The following is a 26349-nucleotide window of genomic DNA, read 5'->3' on the forward strand; positions in this document are numbered from 1 at the left end:
AAGATGGGCACAGGTATTAGCCCTGAGCCAATCTTCCTCAGCAAAAAGAGGAGGATTGGCATTGGCTGTTAGCTCAGGGCTAATCTTTCTCACACATGCACACAAAAGCACACAAAAAAACCCACTATAGATTAATCAAAATTGAATCTAAAAGAAGTTCCAGTTATGCATAGGAAAGCAGGAATGGGTGTTGGATTTTGTCAAATGCTTTTTCTTTATTAATTGGTATGATCATGTGGCTTTTCTTCTTTAAACTGATAATATAATAGATTACATTGAATGAATTTTGAATACTTAACCAGCTTTGCATTCCTGGAATAAACCCCACTTGGTCATGATATATATATATCATATATATAGTCATATGTCAACTATGATATATGACATCATGTATATGATATCATGTATTCATATATCATATATGATAAAATATGTTGATAAAATGATACAAAAATACGTTCACATATGATAAAAAATGTTGACAAAATGCAACAACCATTCATGATAAAACGCTCAGCAGACTAGGAATAGAAGGGACATTTTTTAATCTGATAAAAAGCATTTACAAACAACCTGCAGGTAACATCACACTTAGTGATGAGAGACTAAATGCTTTTCCCCTAAAATTGACAATGAGGCAAGGATGTCCTCTGTCACCACTCCTATTCAACATAGCAGTAGAAGTTCTATGCAGTGCAGTAAGGCAAGACAAAGAAATAAATGGCGTACATAGTAGAAAGAAAAAAATTGTCCCTATTTGTGGGTGACATGATTGTCTACATAGAAAAATCCTGAGTAATCTACCAAGCAACAAGCACACGACAATAAAACTCCAAGAACAAATGAGTGAAAAATTGCTGGATATATGATCACACAAAAATTAATCATATTTCTATCCTAGCAAGAAACAATTGGAAACCAAAAATTTAAGACATAATGCTGGTTAAAATTGCTTCAAAAAATGAAAATGCAATACTTAGGTAAAAATACTTAGAAAATGCTGATGAAAGAAATCAAAGAAGATCTAAATGAATGAATGGACATACTGTGTTTGTGGGCTCGATGACTCAACATAGAAAAGATACCAATTCTTTCCAAATTGATCCAAAGGCTTAACACAATTCCTATCAAAATCCCAGCAAGTCTTTTTTTCTTTTTGTGTATATAGATAAATTGATTACAAAATTCATACAGAAAGGCAAAGGAACTAAAATAGCTAAAGCAATTTTGAAAAAGAAAAATAATGTTGGAGGAATCATACTTTCTAGTTTTAAGACTTATAGCTACAGAGATCAAGATAGGGTATTGGAGGAGCAGTAGACATATAGATCACTGAATCAGAATAGAGTCCAAAATAGACCCACATAGGTATGCTAACTTGATTTTTTTTTTTCATTGAGGTGAAATTTACATAACATAAAATTAACATCTTAAAGTGAACAATTCAGTGGTATTTAGTGCATTGACAAGGTTGTACAACCACCACCTATATCTAGTTCCAAAACATTTCATCAGCTCAAAAGAAAACCCCATATCTGTTAAACAGTTGCTCTCCATTCCCTCATTCTCCCTTCCCCCAGCTCCCGGAAACCACCAATCTGCATTCTCTATGGATTTACCCATTCTGAATATTTCATATTAAATGGAATCATACAATATGTGACCTTTTCTGTCTGCCTACTTTCACTTAGCATAATGTTTTGAAGTTTCATTTATGTTGTAGCATGTATTAATACTTCATTCCTTTTTTAGCTGAATAATATCCCATTGTATGTGTATGCCAAAATTCGTTCATCCATTCATTCATTGATGGATGTTTGGGCTGTTTCCACCTTTTACTATTTGAGAATAGCACTGCTGTGGACATGCCTCTACATGTATTTGTTTGAGTATCAGTTTTGAGTTCTTTTGAGTATGTACCTATGAGTGGGCAGTTGGCTTTTGAGAAAAGTATGAAAGCAATTCAATGGAGGAAGCATAGTTTTTTCAATAAATGGTGTTGGAATAATTGAACATCTCATAGGCAAAACGTGAACCTTGACCTATACCTCACACTTTACGTAAAATTAACTCAAAACGGAGAGTAAATCTGACAGATAAAATAAATGTGACTTGTAAAACTATAAAGCTTTTAGAGGAAAACGTTGGAATAAATTTTTGTGACTTAGGTTAAAAGTTCTTAAACATGACACCAAAACAATGCTTCATAAAAGAAAAAAATCAATAAATTCAGCTTTATCAAAATTAAAAACTTTTGATCTGTGACTGTAACCCTGTTAAAGAGGATGAAAAGACAAGTCATAGACAGGGAGGAAAATCTTTGCAAATCACTTATCCAACAAAGGCCTTGTATTCAGAATGTGTTAAGAACTCTCTAATCTCAAGAGTAACAAACAATCCAATTAGAAAATGGGCAAAAGTTTTGAAGAGACGACTTTACCAAAGAGGATATGTGGATGACAAATAAACACATGAAAAGATGTTCAAAATCATTAACTATTAGGGAAATGCAACTTAGAGACATGATGAAATACCATTACACACCTACCAGAATGGCTAAAATAAAAAATACCAAAGATGTGGCGCAACCAGCTCTCTCCTACATTCCTTACGGAAATGTAAAATGGTACAGCCATTCTGGGAAACAGTTTGGCAGTTTGCTAGTTAAACATGCCCTTACCATATGATTCAGCAGTTACACTCCTATATATTTATCCTAGAGAAATGAAAACTCATCTCCACACAAAAAATCTGTACACTTAACATGCATAGCAACTTAATTTGTACTAACCAAAGCCTGAAAACAAGCCAGCGGTCCTGGGTAAACTGTAGTACAGTCCACATGACAGAATACTACTCAGTAATAAAAAGGAATGAATATTGATACACACAATAACTTGGATGGATCTCAAGAGCATTATGCTAAGTGATAAAAAAGCCAATCTCAAAAGGCGAACTACTGTCTGATTCCATTTATAACGTTCTCAAAATGACTAAATTATTGTCATGGAGAACAGTTCAGTGTCACCGGGGATTAAGGTTTGGGGAAGGGTGTGACTCTAAAGGGGGTAGAGTAAGAAAATTTCTTTGTGGGCCGGCCCCGTGGCTTAGCGGTTAAGTGCGCGTGCTCCGCTACTGGCGGCCTGGATTCGGATCCAGGGCGTGCACCAATGCGCCGCTTCTGCGGCCATGCTGAGGCCGCATCCCACATACAGCAACTAGAAGGATGTGCAGCTATGACATACAACTATCTACTGGGGCTTGCGGGGGGAAGGGGAAGGAGGAAGATTGGCAATAGATGTTAGCTCAGAGCCGGTCTTCCTCAGCAAAAAGAGGAGGATTAGCATGGATGTTAGCTCAGGGCTGATCTTCCTCACAAAAAAAAAAAAAAAGAAAGAAAGAAAATTTCTTTGTTTTGATACAGTTTGCATCCTGATTGTGGTGGTGGTTACATGAGTCTTTACGTGTTATAAAATTTGATATTACTATACCAAAAAAAATTTTTTTAAAAGAGTTCAGGAAACAACTGGTGAAATCCAAGTAAGGTCTATATTTTAGTTAATAATATTGTGTTGTGTCAATTTCCTGATGTTGATAATGTACTGTGGTTAAGATGTTTTCTTTGGAGAAAGCTATGTAGAAGGTACACAGTAACTCTGTACTGTTTTTGCAGTTTATTTTATATCTTAAACTATTTAAAAATAAACAGCAAAAAATACAGTGTTAAAGATTTTGAAAAGTAAAAGAAAATAACATGAGTTAGTTAGAGCACTGTTAAACTGAGGCAGTGAGAAAAGTGCTCTTAAGAGAGTTTTTTTTAATTAAAAAAATAAGGAGAAGAAGAACTGAGGATTCCAAATAAATTTATGCTCAGCTAACAGTGGATTCTCAGTGCATGGCTAGAGGCATGGAGAAATGGAACAAAGCCTCTATCAGGGAGAAGAGGTAGCATGATATAACCTCTGGTTTAATTATTGTTGATGATTTGATTTTAAGGATTTGATTTTAAGGCCAGTGAATAGACAAGTGCTATATGTACCAATACCACCCGGAAGAATGGCACTTTGCAGAATGGAAGAGCTGGCAAAACAGTCAAGTTATTCTGACCTCTATTGAAAAGAAAACAAAACATGTGCAGCAGCCTTTGCACAAGAACAAAGTTTCAACCAGGGTTTCTCTTTTGGTGTCTGCTATGTACTTCATCTTTTGATCCTATATGAGACAGGGCAGGAGCTTACTTTTACTTTTCTCCTTCTCCTGTCCTCCTCTTTCCCTGTCTCTTCTCTCTCTCCTCCTCCTCTTCCTTCTTCCCCCTTTCCTCCCTCTCTTTTCCTCTTTTCCCCTCTTCCCCCCTCCTCCTTTTTGCATACTATTTACTACTTCCTCCTACTCTCTTTTCCCTTCTCCCTCTTTTTTCTATTTTTTTTTTCCCCTGCCCTATCAGTATTTTAGTTTTGAGGCAAGAGAGCCTAATGAGTCCTGTTAAGTAAAATGATGGAGGACCTTTCTGAAATTCAGCCTTAATTTTGTAAGCATGGTATTTTTAAGCTGACCAGTTAAGCTGGTTGTGAGGTCTGGTAATCAGGCTATAAACCTATGGAGAAAAATGGAAGGTGCTTGAGGAGGCACCCCTTCTGTGCAGTTATGTAGGATTGGGAGAATCTGGCTCCTCAGATGACTTAACTTTCCTTCTCTAGCCTTGGTGGGAGTTTTGTTTAAATTAGATTCTGGAATGAGAGAATTAGACTTGGGTGCATCTCATTCTTTCTCTCCCTTTCCTTTGTGGCCCTTCTGGTAGCAGAAAATATTACCAGGGTTGCTCTGGTGTACGTGTCTCTTGAACCTGAGGGAGAGGTTTTTTAGAGACCACCTGGAATACCCAGAGATGACAGAATACTGTCTCAAAGACCTTCAGTAGAAGAAATGCCCCACATTTGTTTGTTGCTTTCTACTGGATTCGTAGAATTTCCATTTAAAAAAAATGGTTTTAAAGCATTTAATAAGACTTCTAGGCAAAGAGCAAAAGTTTTAAAAATGCATTTAAAGTTGTTGCTTTAGTTACCAAGATAAGCTTTCGTCTTCTATAGCTGTATAATAACTATCTGCCTTTGCTTCAGTCTGTCAGGATAACAGTCTGTGAACCATGTATCCTGATCTCTTTTCTCCATTAGGTTTCCACACTTAAAATTTTATAGAATACCCACAGGGAAATTGATTTCCTGAAGCACTTGGTAGCCTACTTGTGCCTCAGCTATTGTGGTGTTGTTACTACTTGCAACAGATTGTTTTTTGCTAGAGGAGTGGAAAGGACACCTCGATACTATCTGAACTTTGCTATGAAAATATTCTTGTTTAATATGTTAAGAGACAACAATTTCCAGTCTTGGCTTTTAAAAATGAGAATGCTTTTCAACTTTCTCTGTAATGGTTATTAACTATGCCCAGAGTCTTCATTTTAATTACCACTATGCAGTATGTCAATTCTCTTATTTGCTTCATTACCTTTTCTGCTTTGGTTTTGAAAATAAGTTTAGAGAAATAAAATCAAATTTTTTCCAATACAATGAAATGCTTTCAACCACACTATTAATGAATCTTTTCTTCATTACTAACTCAAAGCTAGATGTTGCAAATCTTTTTAAACAAACAAATTAAAAACTGTTTACTCTTATGATTAGAGCAAAGAGCACAATAAAATTTAACTTACCCAGCTCATTCCTTGGGTTTTTACTGACCTCTCTTCATTGGAAATAGGAGCTATCTATGGCTTAACTCCTCCCTATAAAGGAATGTTGTTAGAGAGGAGTTGGAAGGATCCCCAGGGTTCTGATTCTTAATCCTTAAATGTAAGACCAGAAACCATAAAACTACTATAAGAAAACGTAGGGGGAAAGATCCTTGACATTGGTCTTGGCGATGATTTTCTGTACCAAAAGCACAGGCAACAAAAGCAAAACTCAACAAGTGGGACTACATCAAACCAAAAAGCTTCTGCATAGCAAACAAAACAATCAACAAAATGAAAAGATAATCTATGGAATGGGAAAAAATATTTGCAAATCATATATCTGATAAGGGGTTAACATCCAAAATATATCAGGAACTCAACTCAATGGCAAAAAAAAAAAAACCTGATTAAAATGTGGGCTAAGGACCTGAATTGACATTTCTCAATGAGATAACACCTCACACTTCTTTGGATGACTATTATCAAAAAGACAAAAGGTAAGTTTTATTGAGGAGATGGAGAAAAGGGAACCCTTGTACACTGTTGGTGGGAATGTAAATTGGAAAGCCATTATGGAAAACAGTGTAGAGGTTCCTCAAAAAATTAAAAATAGAACTACCAGAGCCAACCTTGATGGTCTAGTGGTTAAAGTTCGGCGCTGTCACCGCTTCAGTGGCCTGGTTTTGTTTCCCGGTTGCGGAACCACACCACCTATCTGTCGGTTGCCATACTGTGGCGGTGGCTCATGTAGAAGAACTAGAAGGACTTACAACTAGGATGTACAACCATACACTGGGGCTTTGAGGAGAGAAAAAACCATCTGATCCAGCAATCCCACTTCTGGATATGTATCTGAAGGAAATGAAATCAGTATCTTGAAGAGATATCTGCACTCCCATGTTCACTGCAGCATTAGTGACAATAGCCAAGATATGGAAAGAACCTGTCTGTCAGAGGATGAATGGATAAAGAAAATGTGGTATATATGTATATATACACAAAGTGGAATGTTAATCAGCCATGAAAAAGAAGAAAATCCTCCTTTTGCAATAACATGGATGAACCTGGAGGACATTTATGCTAAGTGAAGTAAGACACAGAAAGATAAATACTGCGTGATCTCACTTATGTATGCAATGTAAAAAAGTCAAATTCATAAAAGCAGAGAATAGAGCAGTAGTTACCAGGGGCAGGGAGGTGAGGGGGAAATGGGGAGATGTTGATCAAAGGGTACTTGGGGCCGGCTGGGTGGCTTAGCGGTTGAGTGTGTGTGCTCAGCTGCTGGCGGCCCAGGTTCGGATCCTGGGCGCGCACCGACGCACCGGTTCTCCGGCCATGCTGAGGCCATGTCCCACGTACAGCAACTGGAAGGATGTGCAATTATGACATACAACTATCTACTGGGGCTTTGGCGGGGGGGGGGGGGGGGAGGATTGGCAATAGATGTTAGCTCAGAGCCGGTCTTCCTCGGCAAAAAGAAGAGGATTAGCACGGATGTTAGCTCAGGGCTGATCTTCCTCACAAAAAAAAAAAAAAAGGGTACCAAGGTTCAGTTGTGTGGAATGAGTAAGTTCTAGAGATCTAATGTACAGCATGGTGACTATAGCTAGTAATACTGTAATGTATACTTGAAATTTACTAAGAGAGTTGATCTTAAGTGTTCTCCCCATCAAAAAATAAATTGTAACTGTGTGTGGTGTTGGATATGCTAATTAGCTTGATTGTGGTAGTCATTTCACAGTGTATACATATATCAAAACATCATGTTATACACCTTAAATATATACAATTTTTATTTGTCAAGTATACTTCTGTAAAGCTGGGGAAAAAAATGACCAGATAAGTGCTCTGAGCCTGCACTTCTTGCTGGATCTTGTGTTGAGGACATCAGAGGGGGTGGATAAAGAACACTGGACAATGGATTGAGAGACCTGAATTCTAAATTCTGGCTTGCCACCAGTTAGTTTATTTTTGTGACTATGGACTTGATAGCACATGCAATTCAGTTGAACTATTTACTGTTTGTAAGAGATGCCTGGAGATATTATGTCCAGTTTATATTGACTAAGTGTTTTTGTGTGTTGTTGATTTAGCCTTTTTCTGCAATGTTTTGGTCTGTAGTAACTCTGGGCAGGTAAGTAAGGGAAATTACATTGTGGCTGGAAAATGTTTCTCTGAAGAGGCTTTTATTTGTGTGTATGGAAAATCTAAAATAGTCATGGCAAAAGCCTTTATCTATGATTAGTTTAAAAGCCACGGAATCAGTACTATTTTGTAGTATTACATCATTTAAGTCACAATTACTACTAATTTACTAAGTGAAGTCAGTGGAAACCTCTGAATCCCAGCAGTGCCTAAATAATATAATAATGGCTGTGGTTTACGAGTTGATTGGAAATTATTCTTTTTTAGCAAAGTAGAAATTAAGCTTGCATCCTAATTTGATATATCCAACAGTAACTATTTTCATATTTTAACCGAAGTAAAAGAGACTAAAATATTTCAGTATTATGATGGTGCTGTTAGTGAGTTAGTAGTCATTTAGGTTTAAGAGATGCTGCTTCCCTTAATATACCATTTTAGTTGAAGGCATATTGATTTAAATACACTTCCCGATGTTTATTTATAGGACAGTGAGAGCAAATACAGCTTTCAGTTCTGTTGAGATAGGATCATTCTTGAAAACTAACAATGTCAGAAGAAATGCCTCAGATAGTGTTTAAAAAAAAAAACTGAAGAAAAGGAAACTGAATACAGAAAAACCCTATTTTAAGTCCTTATTTCTCGATTTATATGTTTTATGGTGACAGCTTTGCTGCAGAATTATAACTGTAGAAATCTTACATAACATTGTTAGCTTATAAGGGCCTGTGATTGGGCCTCCTTGTAGCACTAAATGCAAAAAGTATTGCATTTATCCAGTGTGAAATAATGTCTCTTGAGATTATGAAGATAAAGGAGATAGTTTGTTTGAATTAGCTTTGTTTGAGTTAGCTTTGCGCATATACCGTGTCATTAGCCTCATAGTATCTCTGAGAAAGAAGGATGGGTGAGTCGGGAGAGGTTATAGAGGGAGGTAATTTTTGTCTCAATTTTAAATTAACAAATTGAAGCAAAATCACATGATTGAATTCATAACAGAGCCTGAATTAGAACAAAATTGTATCTTAAACCTCTCTGCAGAATTCTTTAACTAGAGCATGTGGTCTCAAGTAATTTTGACAAATTTACCTCCTATTTCTAAACCTTGAATAATCATCATCATTGCAAGAATGTATGTGCCAATTGATGAATCTAACTTTAAGAAGACCCTATATACAAAAGTGTTACGTTATAAATATAAGTTATAGAACTTATCATTTTACTTTACTCTTCACAATTATTCTTTACAATATGGACTCCCATTGAATAATGAAAAAAAGTCCATTTTCTTAGCATTTCATAAATACAATAAATTATATCTTCAAGGTTTAGCTTAAATATAGTTTTATTCATAACCCTTCCCAGTCCAGCTGAAAGTGATTTTTTTCCTCTTCTATTCCTTAACTCTTTGTTTATCACAGTCTTAGAACATTTAAATTGTCTACTATTGTAGTTATTCATATGTATTATTTCTTATTCTATTGGATTGTTGTCTCCCAAGTTTCCTTATATATATTAAGCGCTTAATAAATATTTATTGAATGAGCAAAAGTTTACCTATACTTGATTGGTGAATGACACTCAAGGCAGAAGGAGGGAGAAGTGCATGAGACTCACTCGGGGAGTCTGAGTGGGGAGGCATTTTCAAACTGTATTCCCCTGTCTTCCAGTCCCAAATAAGAAGCACTTCCTAGTGAGCCTTCCTCTGCTGGGGGTGTATCATATTCCGTGTGTGTGTGTGATGAGTAGAAGGAGTGTCATAAAAGAGGAGGAAGGGGTGCAATTGAAAGAATCACAATATAAAATAAAACAATGTATCTTCATTCTTGTATAACTGATAGAGCAATATAGAAGAGAGTGCTTTAGGCACACTAGAAGCAATTGCAAAACCAATTTTATCATCAGAAATAGCTACCCTGTTAAAGTGTTGGCATGATTAAAGTAAAGCTTCTTTTAGTAATGAAGCCCTTCTATATATTCTTGCTCATGGATGAGACATACCTTCAAGCCTTTTGCAGACATCAACATGAAAGTGTAAAACCAGGATCCATGGTAATTGACAAAGGCTATTTGGTAAGATATTTGAAGGTTACATATATATGTATAACCATGGCTCTGTTTCCCTTTTATAGACTCTCATCAGTCTTTTTTTTTTTTTTTTGGTGAGGAAGATTAGCCCTAAGCTAACATCTGTTGCCAATCCTCCTCTTTTTGCTAAGGAAGATTGGCCCTGGGCTAACATCCATGCCCACCTTCCTCTGCTTTACATGTGAGACGCCTGCCACAGCATGGCTTGACAAGTGCTGTGTAAGTCTGCACCTGGGAACTGAACCTTCGAACCCCAGGTCACCGAAGCAGAGTGCGTGAACTTAACCACTATGCCACCAGGCCGGCCCCCTGTAAATCTCTTTTTATTTGTTGTTACTTTGTGACAGTGGTAGATAACAAAGACTTAGCTCAGATAAGGGGTTTCCATAAGGTTCCTTTCTATCAGAATAAATTCCTGTCCATCTCAGAGTTATTGCTTTTTTTACCTTATAAATATCTGCTTGTTTTTTCTAGGTATTTATTCTGTTAAGCCTAATCTTGTGTTAGAACACACATAACTGTTTCTGTTTCTCTCTGTCTCGCTGCCTTTTTCTGAATCTTTTGTGAACAAGATCCTTTGAATTTTCTAGACTTTTATATATTATTTTGGTAAAAAAATTAGGATGTGGCTCTGAGCTTTTTCAGTGTTTTATTTACTGTTATCATTCCAAACGGTCATTCATGATCTCTTATTGCTAACTCGCTGCCTTGGAGTCTTCCATTGTATACCTTTTGTATGTAGACCTTTCTCTTTCCAGAACCAAACATAATGGATTTTTTTTCCTTTCTCTGTGTTACCTATGACATAACAGAAATATTTAATATATTGTGTCTGCAGCTTGATTTGAGGCACACTAAGACTCTTGAATTAAGCTTCATTTCATAAATTGACCTCTTCTTTATTTTAGGCCTCAGTTCTTGTGCTCAAAGCATTGGGTTCTAATTAAACTTTTCTCTTAAGAAGCACAGTAGATGTGCTTTTTTTAAATGCAGATGTGAGTCTTGTAAGGAAAAAATCTATAGGTTCAAAACTAAAGATCAGATGTTTCAATTATTATGTTCCCTCACTCTTTTTTTTCCTTAAAAAAAATCTGAAGACTAATGTAAGATATAATAATAGGGGAAACTGGGTGTGAGGTATATGGGATCTCTCTCCTATCTTTGCAGTAAATCTGTACATCTAAAAACTGTTCTAAAAAGAAAAGCTTATTGAAAAACTTATGAAGGACATTTTCATTCATATAAATTTTAGAGATATTTAAGTACTGTATTAGAAACCATCAAAAATCTGACAAATGTCCATGTTCTTTATTTACTCTCTTGATAAACCATTGAGTTAATAATAAAGCTTTGGATCACTTTGAGAATTATTCATTCCAAGGATCCTTGTATAATATTGTACAGAAAGTAAATGATATTGGTCTCTGAATACCACATAACATCACACCCTTCTGTTCCTCTTAAATCTTTTGTGGTTACCGCAGTTGGAGTGGGAATGCTTACTGCCTTCAGAGTCTGCTATGAGTTCAAAGTTTCAAGTGAAAAGAATCAGCAACTCTAGTACTTGATTGGGGAAACAGTATTGACCAAACCTTGCTGAATTTTACGTAGTCTCTCGGATTCATAAGGGCTCTAACTCTTCAGAAGGCTCTTGATGGTATAGGTTCTGCTTTGATCCAAAAAAAACCCAGCCTGCAGTGGCACATTTGAATATGAAAGATACCTTTTCTGAAAGTAACTGTGTTGCATTTTTCCTTCTCAGCTTTTCCTTCAGAGTCATTTTATAGCCTCACTATCCTAGCTTGTGTTTCTAGGGCTGTACTTGACAGAACAGATAATATCCCTAGAAAATAATTGTAGATTTGTTTGGCAACTACTTTGTTAAAGGCTCATGTAAATTGAGAACTGGTTATCTTGCTTCTTGCTGTGTGTGAGAAAAGATTCTGTTCCTGAAGGCACCCATCCTTTCTCGTTCCTTGCAGACAAAACAGCTTGAGAAACTTCTCGGGCTAAGGAGTCATTGTCAAAACAAATTTTTATTTGAAAAACTAAGATGCCTAGGGATAATTAGCAACAGCTCATATGAATTACAGTGGAATTGAAACTTGAGAGTGGAAAAAAAAACTTCTCACATTAGCTAACCTCATTGCACCCACTGTTAGATAATATTAAGTGTTTTAACCACTTGGTATTCATCTTGTAGCAAAGTATACAAATAGAAAAGTGGATCTCCTAATTAAAAATTGACATAACACATTCTCAAGATAGTCAACATAGAGCATGTTCTACATTTTATTGTGAAAATTACTAGTAGCTATCATCAAGATTGGTTAAAAAACAAAATCCCGTGACTGATATTTTGTAATTGTTGAATTCAGATATCCTTTTACTCAGTGGCTCTACTTCCACAATGAAAAAGTACATTTTGTTTGTGACATCTAGAACTCAGGGATTGATAGATGGAGTTAATAGGTAAATTATAGTTTTTCTTTTAAGATGACTTGAGTTTCATCAGGGAAGGTAAGCTCAAAATGCTAAGGTGCAGCTGGAATAAATGAACTATTTTACTTCTTTCATAAAGATCTCAATGTGTACAACTTTGGGTTCAGAGATGATCACACTTGTGTGTTCTGAGTAATAAAGAAGTGAAAGAGTATGTTTTAAAATGTTACTGCTCAATTTCACTTTTGTTTAGTGATGTTTCCAAAGTAACGGTTCTTTTTCACTGTTGTCTCCCAAGTATGCACTTAAAATTTTTAGTGGATTCTTTGAAATCTAATCCTTAAAGGTGGATTCTTTGCTTAGAAAGATACACTGGATCAGTTTTGGCTTATTATGTGATCTGTGACACTAGTCACCTATAAAGAGAAATTGGCCTCTGTACAGATCGTCTTCATCTTTGTTTCTCTTTGTTTTCTGACAGAATCCCAAGGACTGCAGCAAAGCCAAGAAGCTAGTGTGTAATATCAACAAAGGCTGTGGCTATGGCTGTCAACTCCATCATGTGGTCTACTGCTTCATGATAGCCTATGGCACCCAGAGAACACTCATCTTGGAATCTCAGAATTGGCGCTATGCTACTGGTGGGTGGGAAACTGTGTTTAGACCTGTAAGTGAGACATGCACAGACAGATCTGGCATCTCCACTGGACACTGGTCAGGTAAGAAGCCTGTGCAGCGTGTCAGAGCTCTGGGTTGAACCGCCGTGTAACCAAATTATCGGGTTTCTCGGTACAACTTTATGGCTCATAGTCATCTTTTTCTCTGGATCTATGAATGCTGTGCATTATCCAGGTAACATCTAGAACAGTGTTTTATTTTGAAAGTGTTTTATGATCTGTTTCATTTCTGATGTTCTTTTTTATCTGGTTTTAGCAAAATCACTAAGTTTTTTCAAGAATCATAATTTTTACTCTTTAATGATGATGACGATATACCTTTTACTTTTTAGGGCGTCTTCACATTATTGAACTCGCTTGATTCTCATAATTATCCTATTGGGTAGATTGGTGGTTCTCGAACTTCAGAACTCTCAAACTCAGAAATTGCAGCATGCATGAGAATCACCTGAAAGGCTTGTTAAAACACTAGTTTCTGATTCAGTAGGTCTGGTGTGGGGCCTAAGAATTTGCATTTCTGACAGCATTTTCAGTCTAGGTACCACACTTTGAGAACAACTGAGGCACACTGTGCAGGTACTTTTGTCTCCATTTTACAGTTGAGGACAGTGAAGCCTAATTTGTTTATGTGATTTTCATTTTACTCAGGAAACATTTGATGAGGAATAATGTGATTAAGGTATTATGCTAGGCATTATAAGAAATATAAAGATCAGCAGGAAATATCCCTTTCTTCAAGGATTTGGTGATAGAGGGAATAGAATATAAATAGAGTTTCTTACTGCTAGTCTGTTGTTCTTTCTACGATGATGATCTTTAAACAAGATCTAAAGTTGGGCTACCTTTATTAAAATCCTGGCTTTATCATTTTGTAACCTTGAGCAGGTCACTTAACCTAGGTGTTAGTGTCCTCATCTGTAAAATGAGGAGTAATAATTTACACCTCTTTGAGTTGTTGGTAGGATTAAATAAAGTAATATATGTAAGGCACTTAGCACAGTGCCTGATATATGAGCTGCAGGAATTGTTAACTATCATGAATAGCCTTTATTCATTGAGCAAACGTACATTGAGTGCCTACAGTGTGGCAGATAGTGAACCAAGTGATTAGAATACATTGTCTCTGCACTCACATCTTGTGGGAAGTCAAACATTTTTCAAAAAGCTGAGGCATTTCAGTTAATATAATTTATCGTGAAGCTGAGCACCTTTTTTCACAAGTTAAAACGCTAGATGTGGAATAGGGAACTATGTCATTGGCAAAGTGCATAACTTTAGTTCCTTTGTTTCTTTTTGCCTCATTTGGAAAATATCAGATAATACCTGACTCTTCACAGAAGTGTCAGGAAAGTTAATTGGGTGATTTCTAAAATATGCTTTAAGTTGCTCTGTAAGTCCTACGTGGATCTAAAGTATTATCTTGTGATGTGAGTTTTATCTTCCTTTTAGGGTAGTAGTCAGTTAATAGAAAAATGAAAAATTGGGGGCTGGCCCCGTGGCTTAGCAGTTAAGTGAGCGTGCTCCGCGCACTGAGGCACCACTTCTCCGGCCATGCTGAGGCCGCATCCCACATACAGCAACTAGAAGGATGTGCAACTATGACATACAACTATCTACTGGGGCTTTGGGGAAAAAAAAAAGGAGGAGGATTGGCAATAGAGCCGGTCTTCCTCAGCAAAAAGAAGAGGATTAGCATGGATGTTAGCTCAGGACTGATCTTCCTCACAAAAAAAAATATATATACAGAAAAATTGGCCTCACTAGATGTATTAAATTTAGTATGTAGTTTGGCCCTGCCTGTGTGCTACAACTGGTTATTTGGTTTGTTTGATTTTTAATCCTTGCTTGTGCATTTTGTAGTCTGTAGTAGCCACTACAGGAAATGAAGATTAAAAATGGCTTGAATTTGAAACATTCAGAATTTATTAATGTTACAATTAAACAGGTTCTAGAAATCATCGTGCCTTTATTTATGTGGAATCTAAGGCCTAGTAGATACTAAATGATTTATCCAGAGGCATACAGCTTATAAATGACAGAACTCTGGTTAGTACATTCACTTCTACCTACTTCTAGTGTAAGTCCTTCTTAGTAAGCTCATGCCAAACACCTTACCTAGCAGAATAATGATCAGAGGCATAGAAACTGTCCTGAATGTATAGGAACTAAATAAAATGACCAATTTTAATATCTCTACCTTCTTTCCTCCACCTATCCTATAACTTTTTCCAAGCCTTCTGTATAATTTCCAGTACTGAAGAGTTATCAATGGTATTTTCTTCTTAGTCATTTGCAGTCCCTAATTAAAGAAGTCATTGTGTCATGGTGACACAGAATTATAATTTTAATTAAATAGATCTTTCCTTTATCACTACAGGTATTGTATAAAATCATATATTTTTCTTCATGCTGATGAATTAAACTGCGCTTGTTTGATACCCTTAATTAAAGTAGTGATTATTTTCAACACGCTTGCAGAGCTCATTGTAACTAAAATAATTTAGATGCTAATCTTGTATCTAAAAAAGGAAGAGATTTATGTCTGAGCTTAGAATATTTTTATTTTTATGAAAAGTATGGTTACCGTCCACTTCTGTTTCTGTTTATATACATTATCTGTATATGTACCTTTTGGAGAAACCAACCTATTTCTAGAATTAGAGGAAACAGAATGAATTTTAATAAGCTCTTTGACATTAATCCTTTAGTTAGCTGTAAATCAACTACAACTGTTATTGTTCTGACTTGTACAAAGAATCTTACGATATTTCCCTTGGCACCAATGCCATGAAATTATTATTGTTCATACACACTTGACATGATGTGCCTGCAGGTGGAATTTAGTGATTCCTGTTCAAATGTGTCACCAGTACAGGAGTTAGTATGCACATCTGATCATTTCAGTAGCTAAATCATGCCTTGTTGTAGATTGAGTTATATTTTTTCCTTCATTATTGTATATTTGTGTATGAAACCATATCCTTTGTAGTAAGTAGTTTGGTTAAGTAAAGCAAAATATTAAAAATTATGCTTCCAGTTAAAAATAATAACAATCTTTTCCATCACCTGTAGATGTTTTGTCTGTTCTAAAGTTGCTGATAAAATGGTCAATTTATTTTTCTATATCACAAGATGTTTTCTAATATCTTGATGTTTTCTAGTTGATATAAACACTCTTGAATAGATGATTTAGCCATAGAGAACCTCAACCATTTAAACCTAATTCTCCACTGCTTTTTTCATTCTAAAAATTGAACATTTATTCAGATTAGCAGTTAAACCACTTTAGCTGTTTTATGTTTCCTTCTCTTGTCTTTTTCCCACTGTCTTATTAAATATTAAGTAATAAATTGAACTGAATTACTTAATTTGATAAATCTAATTGGAAAACTTTCTTTTGAATGAAAATAAATGACTAGTGACAAGCAGTGTTTGTAAACATGATAAAATTTAATGCCCTAGAGGTACCTGATTTAAGTAGATGTTTAGGTAGATTGCCATTCGCTATATTTAATTATCAAAACTGAATAGTTACCTTCTCTCCATACCTCATTCCAAAACGGTTTTGGTCAAAGAGTTTTATTTGGCATCCTTATATGGAGGCAGCCTTAAAATAAAAGTAATTTAATAAAAGCACTTGCTATGTGCTAGATACCACGCTGGACTGCAGGAAGAAGGCAGACAACTGAATGATCATAATTAAAATATATTGTGATATGGGTAAGTTAACAGTACTCTGAAGCACACGTGTAACATATATTTGAGAGTCTTGTGGAGGAAGTGATTTTTAAGCTGAGACGCAGAGTGTGAGTAGGAGTCAGCCAGGCAGAGATGTGGTAGAAGAATTTTCTGTCAGTAGGCACAACATGTGAAAGAGGCAAGAGAGCACGCGTGGTGTCGTTGGAGGAACTAGAAGTAGTTCATTGTAAAGTTTGAACATTGAGAGACTAACTGTTGTTTTGTTTTGAAAACACGTGTCACTTACAGGGTTTCCTTTTCCATGGTTGTGTGATTTTGTTCCTCCCTAAAACCCACAGGTATTAATTCAAGAGTCAAAGCTCTTTGTTTTGTTTTTGCTTCAGAGAGGGGGCAAAGTTAGAAGTTAAATTGCTTTCAGTTGGCTCTTAGTGTTATCTAGGAATCATTAAACTCTTTTTAACTAAAATAATTTATTTCATTTGTAATATTTTTTAGAGTTCACTCTGGGTAAATTTCTAAAAGCTGACAAAAACCACAAACTCATAAAATCCAGAAAAAACAACATGATATTTTTATTGTCTGCCTAAAACATTTCTATAATGCTCTGTTTTCTGCATTTTAAAATTTGGATAATCTCTATATGACAATAATTTTGCATTTTCATTTTATATAGAGAGAATTGGAAGATAATTCAGTCCTCTAGCATGGTTGATCAAATTTTTTTCCAGTTTTATTGAGATATAATTGACATATAACATGTTAGTTTAAAGTGCACAACATAATGATTGACATATATATATTGTGAAAAGATTACTGCGGTAAGGTTAGTTAACATACTCACTTCACATAGTTACAAATTTTTTTTTTGTACTGATAACTTAAGATTTACTCTCTTAGCAGCTTTCAAATATAGAATACAGTATTATTAATTATAGTCACCATGCTGTACATTATATCCCCAGAACTTATTTATCTTTTAACTGGAAGTTTGTACCTTTTGAACACCTTCACCCTTTTCCCCCACCTTGTACCCCTCCCTGCTTCTAGCAACCGCCAACCCATTCCCTATTTCCATGAGTTTGGTTTTTTTACATTCCACATATAAGTGAAATCATACAATATTTGTCTTTCTTGTCTGACTTATTTCACTTAGCGTAACGCCTTTAAGGTCCATTCGTGTTGTCACAAATGGCAGGATTTCCTTCTTTCTCATGGCTGAATAATATTCCATTGTGTATACGTCATATTTTCTTTATCCATTCATCCATCAGTAAACACTTAGGCTGTTTCCATGTCTTGGCTATTGTAAATAATGCTGTAATGAATATGGGGGTGCAGATATATCTTTGAGATAGTGATTTCATTTCTTTTGGATATATGCTCAGAACTGGAATTGTTGGATCATATGGTAGTTCTACCATTAAACTCTTTAAGCAAATATCTCATTTATGTCAAAAGGAAAATCTTTAGCAAACAGAGCACAAGTTAAATTATACTTTAAGCTTTTCCTGTGAAGTTAATATTTTGAACATTTAACAAAACTAAGATGTCTATTGGAATCATCTAAATATTCTAACCAGCTTGTATCCTTTATAATGGCTAATCTCAGGTGGACTGATTGATAAACTAATAATGTGGTTGAGAATCTAATAGATTATGGATATGCTTCTGTGTAGTATTTTTACAGTAATATTTTCACCCTTGGGTGGTTGACTAATAGAGACTTGAAATAAGTGCATATAATATTTTAGATTCCTTATGCTACAGAATCTTGATTTCTCTGTTTAGGTAATGTGAAGAAGAGGAAAGGATACTAGACTGATTTGACCATGTCTGATCTCAGTTCTGTTGTTTTTAGCTCTCTGAACTTCAGCAAAAAAAGCTCATGATTCTTAGTACCTACCTCTCTGTCCACTTTCATAGGGAAAATTGTTAAGAGCTGTAAAAGGTATTAAGATGATTTTCACATTCAGTTTATTTTCATTGTCTATGTTTGGCCCCCAAATTTTAAATCACAAGGGAAAATTGTTAAGAGCTATAAAAGGTATTAAGATGATTTTCACATACAGTTTATTTTCATTGTCTATGTTTGGCCCCCAAATTTTAAAACACAAACATGATAATGGAATATATTATTAGATTGTAACCTGCAACAACAGGAAAGTTATCCTTTTACTCTAAGATGAAAATTAGGCCTTTATAAGAGTTTCATATACAGTTTTTCCATTTTAGAGATCCAGAGAGGAGAAATAACTTCTAGACACTGGACTATCTCGGTGCTTAATAAACCCACCATTTAATCATAATAACATTCTGAACAAACAGTCTCTCTGCAGCTACCTTAAGCCTCCATCAGTTCTCAGTATTTTTTCTATACCAACATACCTAAGATAGAACGTATCTTCCCACCTGTAACAGTGGCTCACTGTAGTTAGTGATTTTAAAACTGGCTGTGTTTGAGGGGAAGGGGTAGTGGGACAGAGAGAAGATCTGGAGAGTGAGTTGGTACCATATATAGTTGAAAAGCGAGGTGTCCTTGCTTCAAGATTCTGATAGGTCTCTCTGCCCTAAACCCTACTCCCTAGAGAATTACTGACCTAAGCCAGTATCATTGCAGGTACATAAAAACTTTTGTGTAAATCTATGTAAGACTTTCGCTTCACTATTCATGGTTCGTAAAAGAAAGAGAGATCTTTGTTTCGGGAATGTAAAATACCAATTAGAATATATGTATTTGTCAGAAGAACTCAAACTACTTTTTACCATATCATCTCCTTTATCTTCAGCTTTCCACTTAAGGAGATAGAAAGAAGTCTGTGGTATCTCATTTGTAGTTATAAAATATGGGAATAGGGAGCTGAAGCTTTGTCCACACGACAGCCTTGCCCAGAGTGAGCCTACATTCTGAAACACAATCATAGATGTTTATTTCTATATTTATTCTACTAGTGCTTCTTAAGTTGAGTTATGGTAAACCTGGGGAAAGTAAGTCAGAGGTTTGCAGACTGCCAGCATAAACACGGTACATTTTTCTGGACTACCAGTTTTATTTGCTGGCATGTAAGTTAAATTATTTTCTTTTTTTTTTTTTTTAAGATTTTATTTATTTTTTTTTCCCCCCAAAGCCCCAGTAGATAGTTGTATGTCACAGCTGCACATCCTTCTAGTTGCTGCATGTGGGACGCGGCCTCAGCACAGCCGGAGAAGTGGTGCGTCGGTACGCGCCTGGGATCCGAACCCGCGCCGCCAGCAGCGGAGCGCGAGCACTTAACCGCTAAGCCACGGGGCCGGCCCCAAATTATTTTCAAATAATAAAACAAATAGGATATATAGTGGTATAAAATGAAAAATTTGGTGAAACATCAAACTTGAGCCCATTGGTTTAGTCCAGGCTTCATACTCTCAGTAGTATAAGTTTACCATTCTCTGCTGTTGGGAGCATTTTGGTGGAAAACTTTAAGAAGCACCATTCTATGTTGGAATTTTTAGCTGTTTATTTTATCTTGAAGGAGACTCCAGATGGCAGCAGGGTCTAGGTCGTCTGGGTTATTTGCACAGTGCCCAACGCTTGACCAGAGCGCAATAAATGCAATAAAAGAAACAAATAAAGCCCACTTCTTCCACATCCTGGTCCAGATCTCAAACTATTATCCTGCAAGCTGTGTGAGGCACTTTTACTAAATTGTAGATTTTGTTTTTTAAAAAAATAGTGAATATTGCTAAGAGTGAATCTTTTTAGCAATATGTTCTGTCTTTTTTAGACAAGGTTCTGGCAGAATGAGTTCAGAGATAAAAAGAGGTATGATTTAGGAAGTAGCAATACATAATTAGCATCAAAGTCATTGTGGAGTGGAAACAATTTCACTGGGAAAGTTTTTGAAAAATCCTCTTAAGTCTATTTAGACTATTAGTCTATTATCCAAGGATATAGGAAAACCTATCCTATTCCCAAAGGAAATCCTTTCATAAAAGAAAGAATCCTTTTTCTAATATGAGCTAGTGGTCCCCTGATTCATTGCTCATTTTCTCTCTCTCACTCTTTCTCTCTCTCTCCCCCTCCCTCTCTCCTCCTCCCCGTTCCCTTCCTTCCTTTATTAAATGTTTGGATTTTTCTGTTTTGCTGAGGTACACTTATGTAAGTCTTTGAGGCTCGGTCACATTTGACTTTTGATTCAAACATCAAGGTGTATAAAAGGAAGAATGCAATCATTCAGCAGCATTTTGATAAGAATCTTGTTTGTTTAAAGCCTGTAGATCACATTCAAGTTTAGATGATTCTACAAATAAGATAATTATTGAAATCCTAAAGAAAGTTAAGGATGCCTCCTAGCCCCTTTGGTTGGTTTCATATGCCAGAGCTTTGGGTATGACATAAATCTAGAATTTCCTTCTCTCTCTTCCTCAGGTTTATATAAATTTTAGGCTAATTCCATAGAATAGGAAATAAGAGTGCATGATCTTTGGTGGAATTAAACATATTCTTTTTTTCCCTCCAGTAGGATGTTGCTCAGGAAGAAAGTTCAATAGGGATTTATACGTTAGGTGACAGTATAAAATATATTTTTTATATATGTAATTTATTTAAATAATAAACTTCTCATACATTTTCCTTGCCTTTAGGGGAAGATCAAAAGCAGATTACAGAATTGTAAACATCCCTAGGTGGTACTTTAGGGATCAGGATTCTTTCTCCTGTTTTGCTTCCCAGAATTCAAAGAATAAAAATATTGCTAGCAGTATTGAAAGGATTAGAATTGAGTTCCCCACCTTTTCCTAAATCCTTTTGATTCAACTAAAGTTTTATCTACTAATATAAGTAGCCTTTCAACTTGATGCAGGTTGTATTCCCTGGAAGTAAGAAATTGGAGGTAGTAATACTATAAGTCAAATTGATTTTCTCAAAGGATATAATATTACAATCAGGGTTATTATAATTCTTGTTCAAAAGTCCGATGTCCAGATTTATTGCCACACAAATACTGTATTTATTTACAATATTTTTTATTGTAAAGTTTCTAAAAAAGTGGATCACTCACATAAACAGGGAACTATACTAGTCATCAAGTAAAAATTTCAGTGTTTCTAGGTGCTATGGGGGATATAAGGATAAGTGAGACCCAGTCCCTGCCATTCAGAAACTTGTATTGAGTATGTTAAGACCCATAGATCTGTAAATGTAACAAAGATAGGGTGTGTTAAGTGTCATAAGAAAGGTATAGAGTTCCTTGGGTCATCAGAGGATAGAGAAACTGTTTCTGGCTGGAGGAATTAAAGCCATCTCTAGGAGCATACACTGGGCCTTTAAAGAAGGAGGAAAGGCATAGTCTACAAGGACAGATCAATGTCATTGATTTGGAATCATAACTTATTAGCTGTGTGACTTTAGCTAGTGTCCCACAACATTTCTTAATACGTATTCTGTGTACCTTACAGAGTTGTTAAGAGGATTCAAGTGGGAATATATTTGACAGTGCTTTATATATGCTAAATCACCCTCTATGTTGTTATTACCACTTCAGTTTTGTGGGAACAAAGCAAAATAACAATAATAGCATAATTCGGTCATGGAATTTCAGCAGGGCTTCTTTTGAGAAACGTTAACAACCAGCATTAATGAAACTTAGAAGTACTTGATGGCTTTTTGTGAAACTCTGTCAGAAGTGTAAATGAAAAGAGAAGAGGTAAGTTATGATAGAGGAACAAGGTGAAGATAGCCCTCCTGTTTGCTTGTCTTCCCACAGAGAACCAGCTTTAGCTCTACAGCTCCCCCAGCGCACATGAGGATCGTTCTCTACTTCTCTTGGGTTTTATTTAGATTGCCCAGTTAAAATCCCAGTGTCCAGACTGACTAGGCATCAGAAATCTGCACTTGTCAAGAGAACTTTACCAATTCCCCTTAGTTTTGGGGACTGGGTTGCCTTCTTAGCTAGAGCTATCACAGACTCCAATCAGAGAACCTTCCTGACAAAGCAGTTAGTCTTGAGTTAGTTCTTGAGCTCTCCAAGCTGATAGGATGATGATTTGGAGAGGGAGGAAGGGGACTTGGAGTAAAACATGTCTTGCAGCTCTAATATGTAGGTAATACTAAGAGAAACAAGAATAAATTCCTGTGAAGGTTCTACTCCATGGGAGCTGTGTGGAAATTAATGCTTAGGAATCTGAATATACTCAAGGTGTTAATTTCCAAGTATCTTGCCTAAAAGTGGAGATAGGCTTCAGTGAAGAAGTTTTTTCAAAACACTAACAATGGAATTGAGCAAATCCTAAGGATATACATATTAGAAATACATAAAAGTGAGGGCCTTTGACTGACCATCCCTCTGGTATCTGTCAGTTGATTAGATGGAACTACATGTGCCAGACCAGCAGAGATTATGTTTGGATAAGCAACCCAAAACATAGTACTGAAGCACTGTAGCATGCCCCTCTCCTCTCTAGTTTTTGGGTACTAAACATTATATTTGAAGCTGTTTTTATTCTGGCAGAGTATAGTGTGTCTAGATTTGGGCTAGGAATGAACTAGCCTACAACACTCCAGAGGGATTTTAAGGCATGGTGGAAAAGGCAGTTGATAAAAAGGTAAATCACCAATATTTTCCTTTCTCTGCTGCCGCTGCGCATCTCGCTGTGTCCATTGAAATTACACAGTAGAATTGGGGAGTTAGGCTGTTTTAGTAGCTGCCTCTGCTGCTACCTTTGGCCAATCTTGATCCAGGCAGTTCAGAATATCCAGTAATAGGATTGGCAAAAGAAGACATTGCACTCTGTGTCCCTTTTTTCTAGGTTATGTCCGATACCAACCATGGGGCCACCCAAGTTGAGATTTTAGAATCTGTAGAGCAGTCCATCTGCATCCTTTGGAAATGTCTAGCCATTAGTACCTGGATTGATTTCAGAGGGTTAGATGGCTTTTTAAGAATATGCTATGTACATTTAAAACTAATGTGATATCTGTATTTCAGAGGAAAGATTATTAACTTAGGCTTACCGTGAATGACTGTCTTAGAGGCACCTGTTTGTATTATATGTATGTTAATAAGTGGACTTTAGTTCATTCACTAATGTATTTTGTACATCTGTGTCATGATTTATGTATTCCCTCATTGATGGATGTTTAAATTATTTCACGTTGTTGTCATTATAAACAATGATGTAATGGATATCTTTGTGCATGTCACCTTGCGCATATGTGCTAGTTTCTCTAGGGCAGTGCTTATTAAACTTTTTCACTTGCCACTGGTGATATGTAAAGGATATTTTTACTGCCCGTATTATCACCTGGGAGGTGGTGGTATATGGTAAAGCTACAGAAATCTTTATGGTAGTGTGTTACAAATAAAATCTTATGCTTTAAAAAAAGGGGCTGGCAAACTGTGGACCTCAGCCAAATTCAGCCCGCCACCTATTTTTGTTAATAAAGTTTTACTAAAACACAGCCATGCCCATTTGTTAAAATATTGTTTGTGGCTGCTTTCATACTACAGTGGCAGAGTTGAATAGTTGTACCAGAGACCATATGGCCCACAAAGCCTGAAATATTTACTATCTGGCTTTTACAAAAAAAAAAGTTTGCTGATTTTTACTCTAAAATAATAATTACCAAACAAATATAGTTTCAACCATTGTAAATCTGCGAATAGTTTTTTTTCAATTTGTGTGATCTTTTTCATGCACTTATTGATTTGAGGTAAAATTAATTTATGGTGAAATAAATAGATCTTAAATGTATAATTTAATGAGTTTTGATAATGTAACTAACACTCCTAAGTCTTTTCCTAATTTTTAAAATTGGGTTGTCTTTTTATCTTTAATTTATAGAGGAGTGTGTGTGTGTTCTGGATACAGGTTCTTTATCAGAAATATGATTTGTACATGTTTTCTCTCAGTCTGCAGCTTGCCTTGTCATTTTCTTAACAGTGTCTTTTGAAGATCAAAAATTTTTAATTTTGTTAAAGTTTACTTTATCAATTTTTTTTTCCTATAGCTATAAAAGTTAGTGCTTTTTTTTATGGTTAGCCTTTTTTTTATTGCTGTCTTAATAGTTTGTAACATTGTGAAATTTCACTTGTACATTATTATTTGTCAGTCACCATATATCTGTGCCTCTTTACCTTTATGCACACGCCCCAACCCCCTTCCCCTCTGGTAACCACTAATCTGATCTCTTTGTCCATGTATTTGTTATCTTCCAAATATGAGTGAGATCATACAGTGTTTGTCTTTCTCTGTCTGGCTTATCTGACTTAACATAATACCCTCAAGTTCCATCCATGTTGTTGCAAATGGGATGATTTGTCTTTTTTATGGCTGAGTAGTAGTCCATTGTGTGTGTGTGTGTGTGTGTGTATATATATACATATACACCACATCTTCTTTACCCATTCATCAGTCGATGGGTACTTGGGTTGCTTCCATGTCTTGACTATTGTGAATAACGCTGCGATGAACATAGGGATGCATAAGTCTCTTTAAACTGTTGATTTCAAGTTCTTTGGGTAAATACCCAGTAGTGGAATAGCTGGGTTGTATGGTATTTTGATTTTTAATTTTTTGAGAAATCTCCATACTATTTTCCATAGTGGCTGTACCAGTTTGCATTCTCACCAGCAGCATATGAGGGTTCCCTTTTCTCCACATCTTCTCCAACATTTGTTATTTTTTGTCTTGGTAATTACAGCCATGCTAACAGGTGTAAGGTGATATATCATTGTAGTTTTAATTTGCATTTCCCAGATGATTAGTGATGTTGAACATCTTTTCATGTGTCTGTTGGCCATCCGTATATCTTCTTTGGAAAAATGTCTGTTCATATATTCTGCGCATCTTTTGATCAGGGTATTTGTTTTTTTGTTGTTGAGTTGTATGAGTTCTTTATGTATTTTGGAGATTAACCCCTTGTCAGATAAATGATTTGCAAATGTTTTTTCCCAGTTGGTGGTTTGTCTTTTTTTTGTTCATGGTTTCCTTTGCCTTGCCGAAGCTCTTTAGTCTGATGAAGCCCCATTTGTTTATATTTTCTTTCGTTTCCCCTGCCCGAGTAGATACGGTATTCAAAAAGATCCTTCTAAGACCGATGTCACAGAGTACTGCCTATATTTTCTTCTAGGAGTTTTGTGGTTTCATATCTTACCTTCAAGTCTTTAATCCATTTTGAGTTAATTTTTGGATATGGCAAAAGATAATAGTATACCTTAATTCTTTTGCATGTGGCTGTCCAGATTTCCAAACACCATTTATTGAAGAGACTTTCTTTTTTCCATTGTATGTTCTTAGCTCCTTTGTCGAAGATTAGCTGTCCATATATGTGTGGTTTTATTTCTGGGCTTTCAATTCTGTTCCATTGATCTGTGTGTCTGTTTTTGTACCAGTACCATGCTGTTTTGATTACTACAGCTTTGTAGTATATTTTGAAGTCAGGGATTGTGATGCCTCCAGCTTTGTTCTTTTTTCTTAGGATTGCTTTAGCTATTCAGGGTCTTTTGTTGCCCCATATGAATTTTAGGATTCTTTGTTCTATTTCCATGAAGAATGTCTTTTGGGATTCTGTTTGGGATTGCACTGAATCTGTAGCTT

At 35.8% G+C, this 26349-nt stretch overlaps 1 protein-coding gene across 9 annotated transcripts in view; it reads left to right on the forward strand.

Annotated features, from left to right (window-relative positions):
- FUT8 (fucosyltransferase 8) overlaps positions 1-26349 on the forward strand; it is a 298401-nt gene that overhangs the window by 222956 nt on the left and 49096 nt on the right. For all 9 annotated transcript variants that reach the window (XM_058567138.1, XM_058567146.1, XM_058567145.1 and 6 more), the window contains one exon: positions 12882-13119. In XM_058567138.1, the coding sequence (XP_058423121.1) occupies positions 12882-13119 (238 nt within the window). The remainder of the gene's footprint in view (positions 1-12881; positions 13120-26349) is intronic.

Source organism: Diceros bicornis, chromosome 24, assembly GCF_020826845.1.
Source record: "Diceros bicornis minor isolate mBicDic1 chromosome 24, mDicBic1.mat.cur, whole genome shotgun sequence".
NCBI classification, from domain to species: domain Eukaryota; kingdom Metazoa; phylum Chordata; class Mammalia; order Perissodactyla; family Rhinocerotidae; genus Diceros; species Diceros bicornis.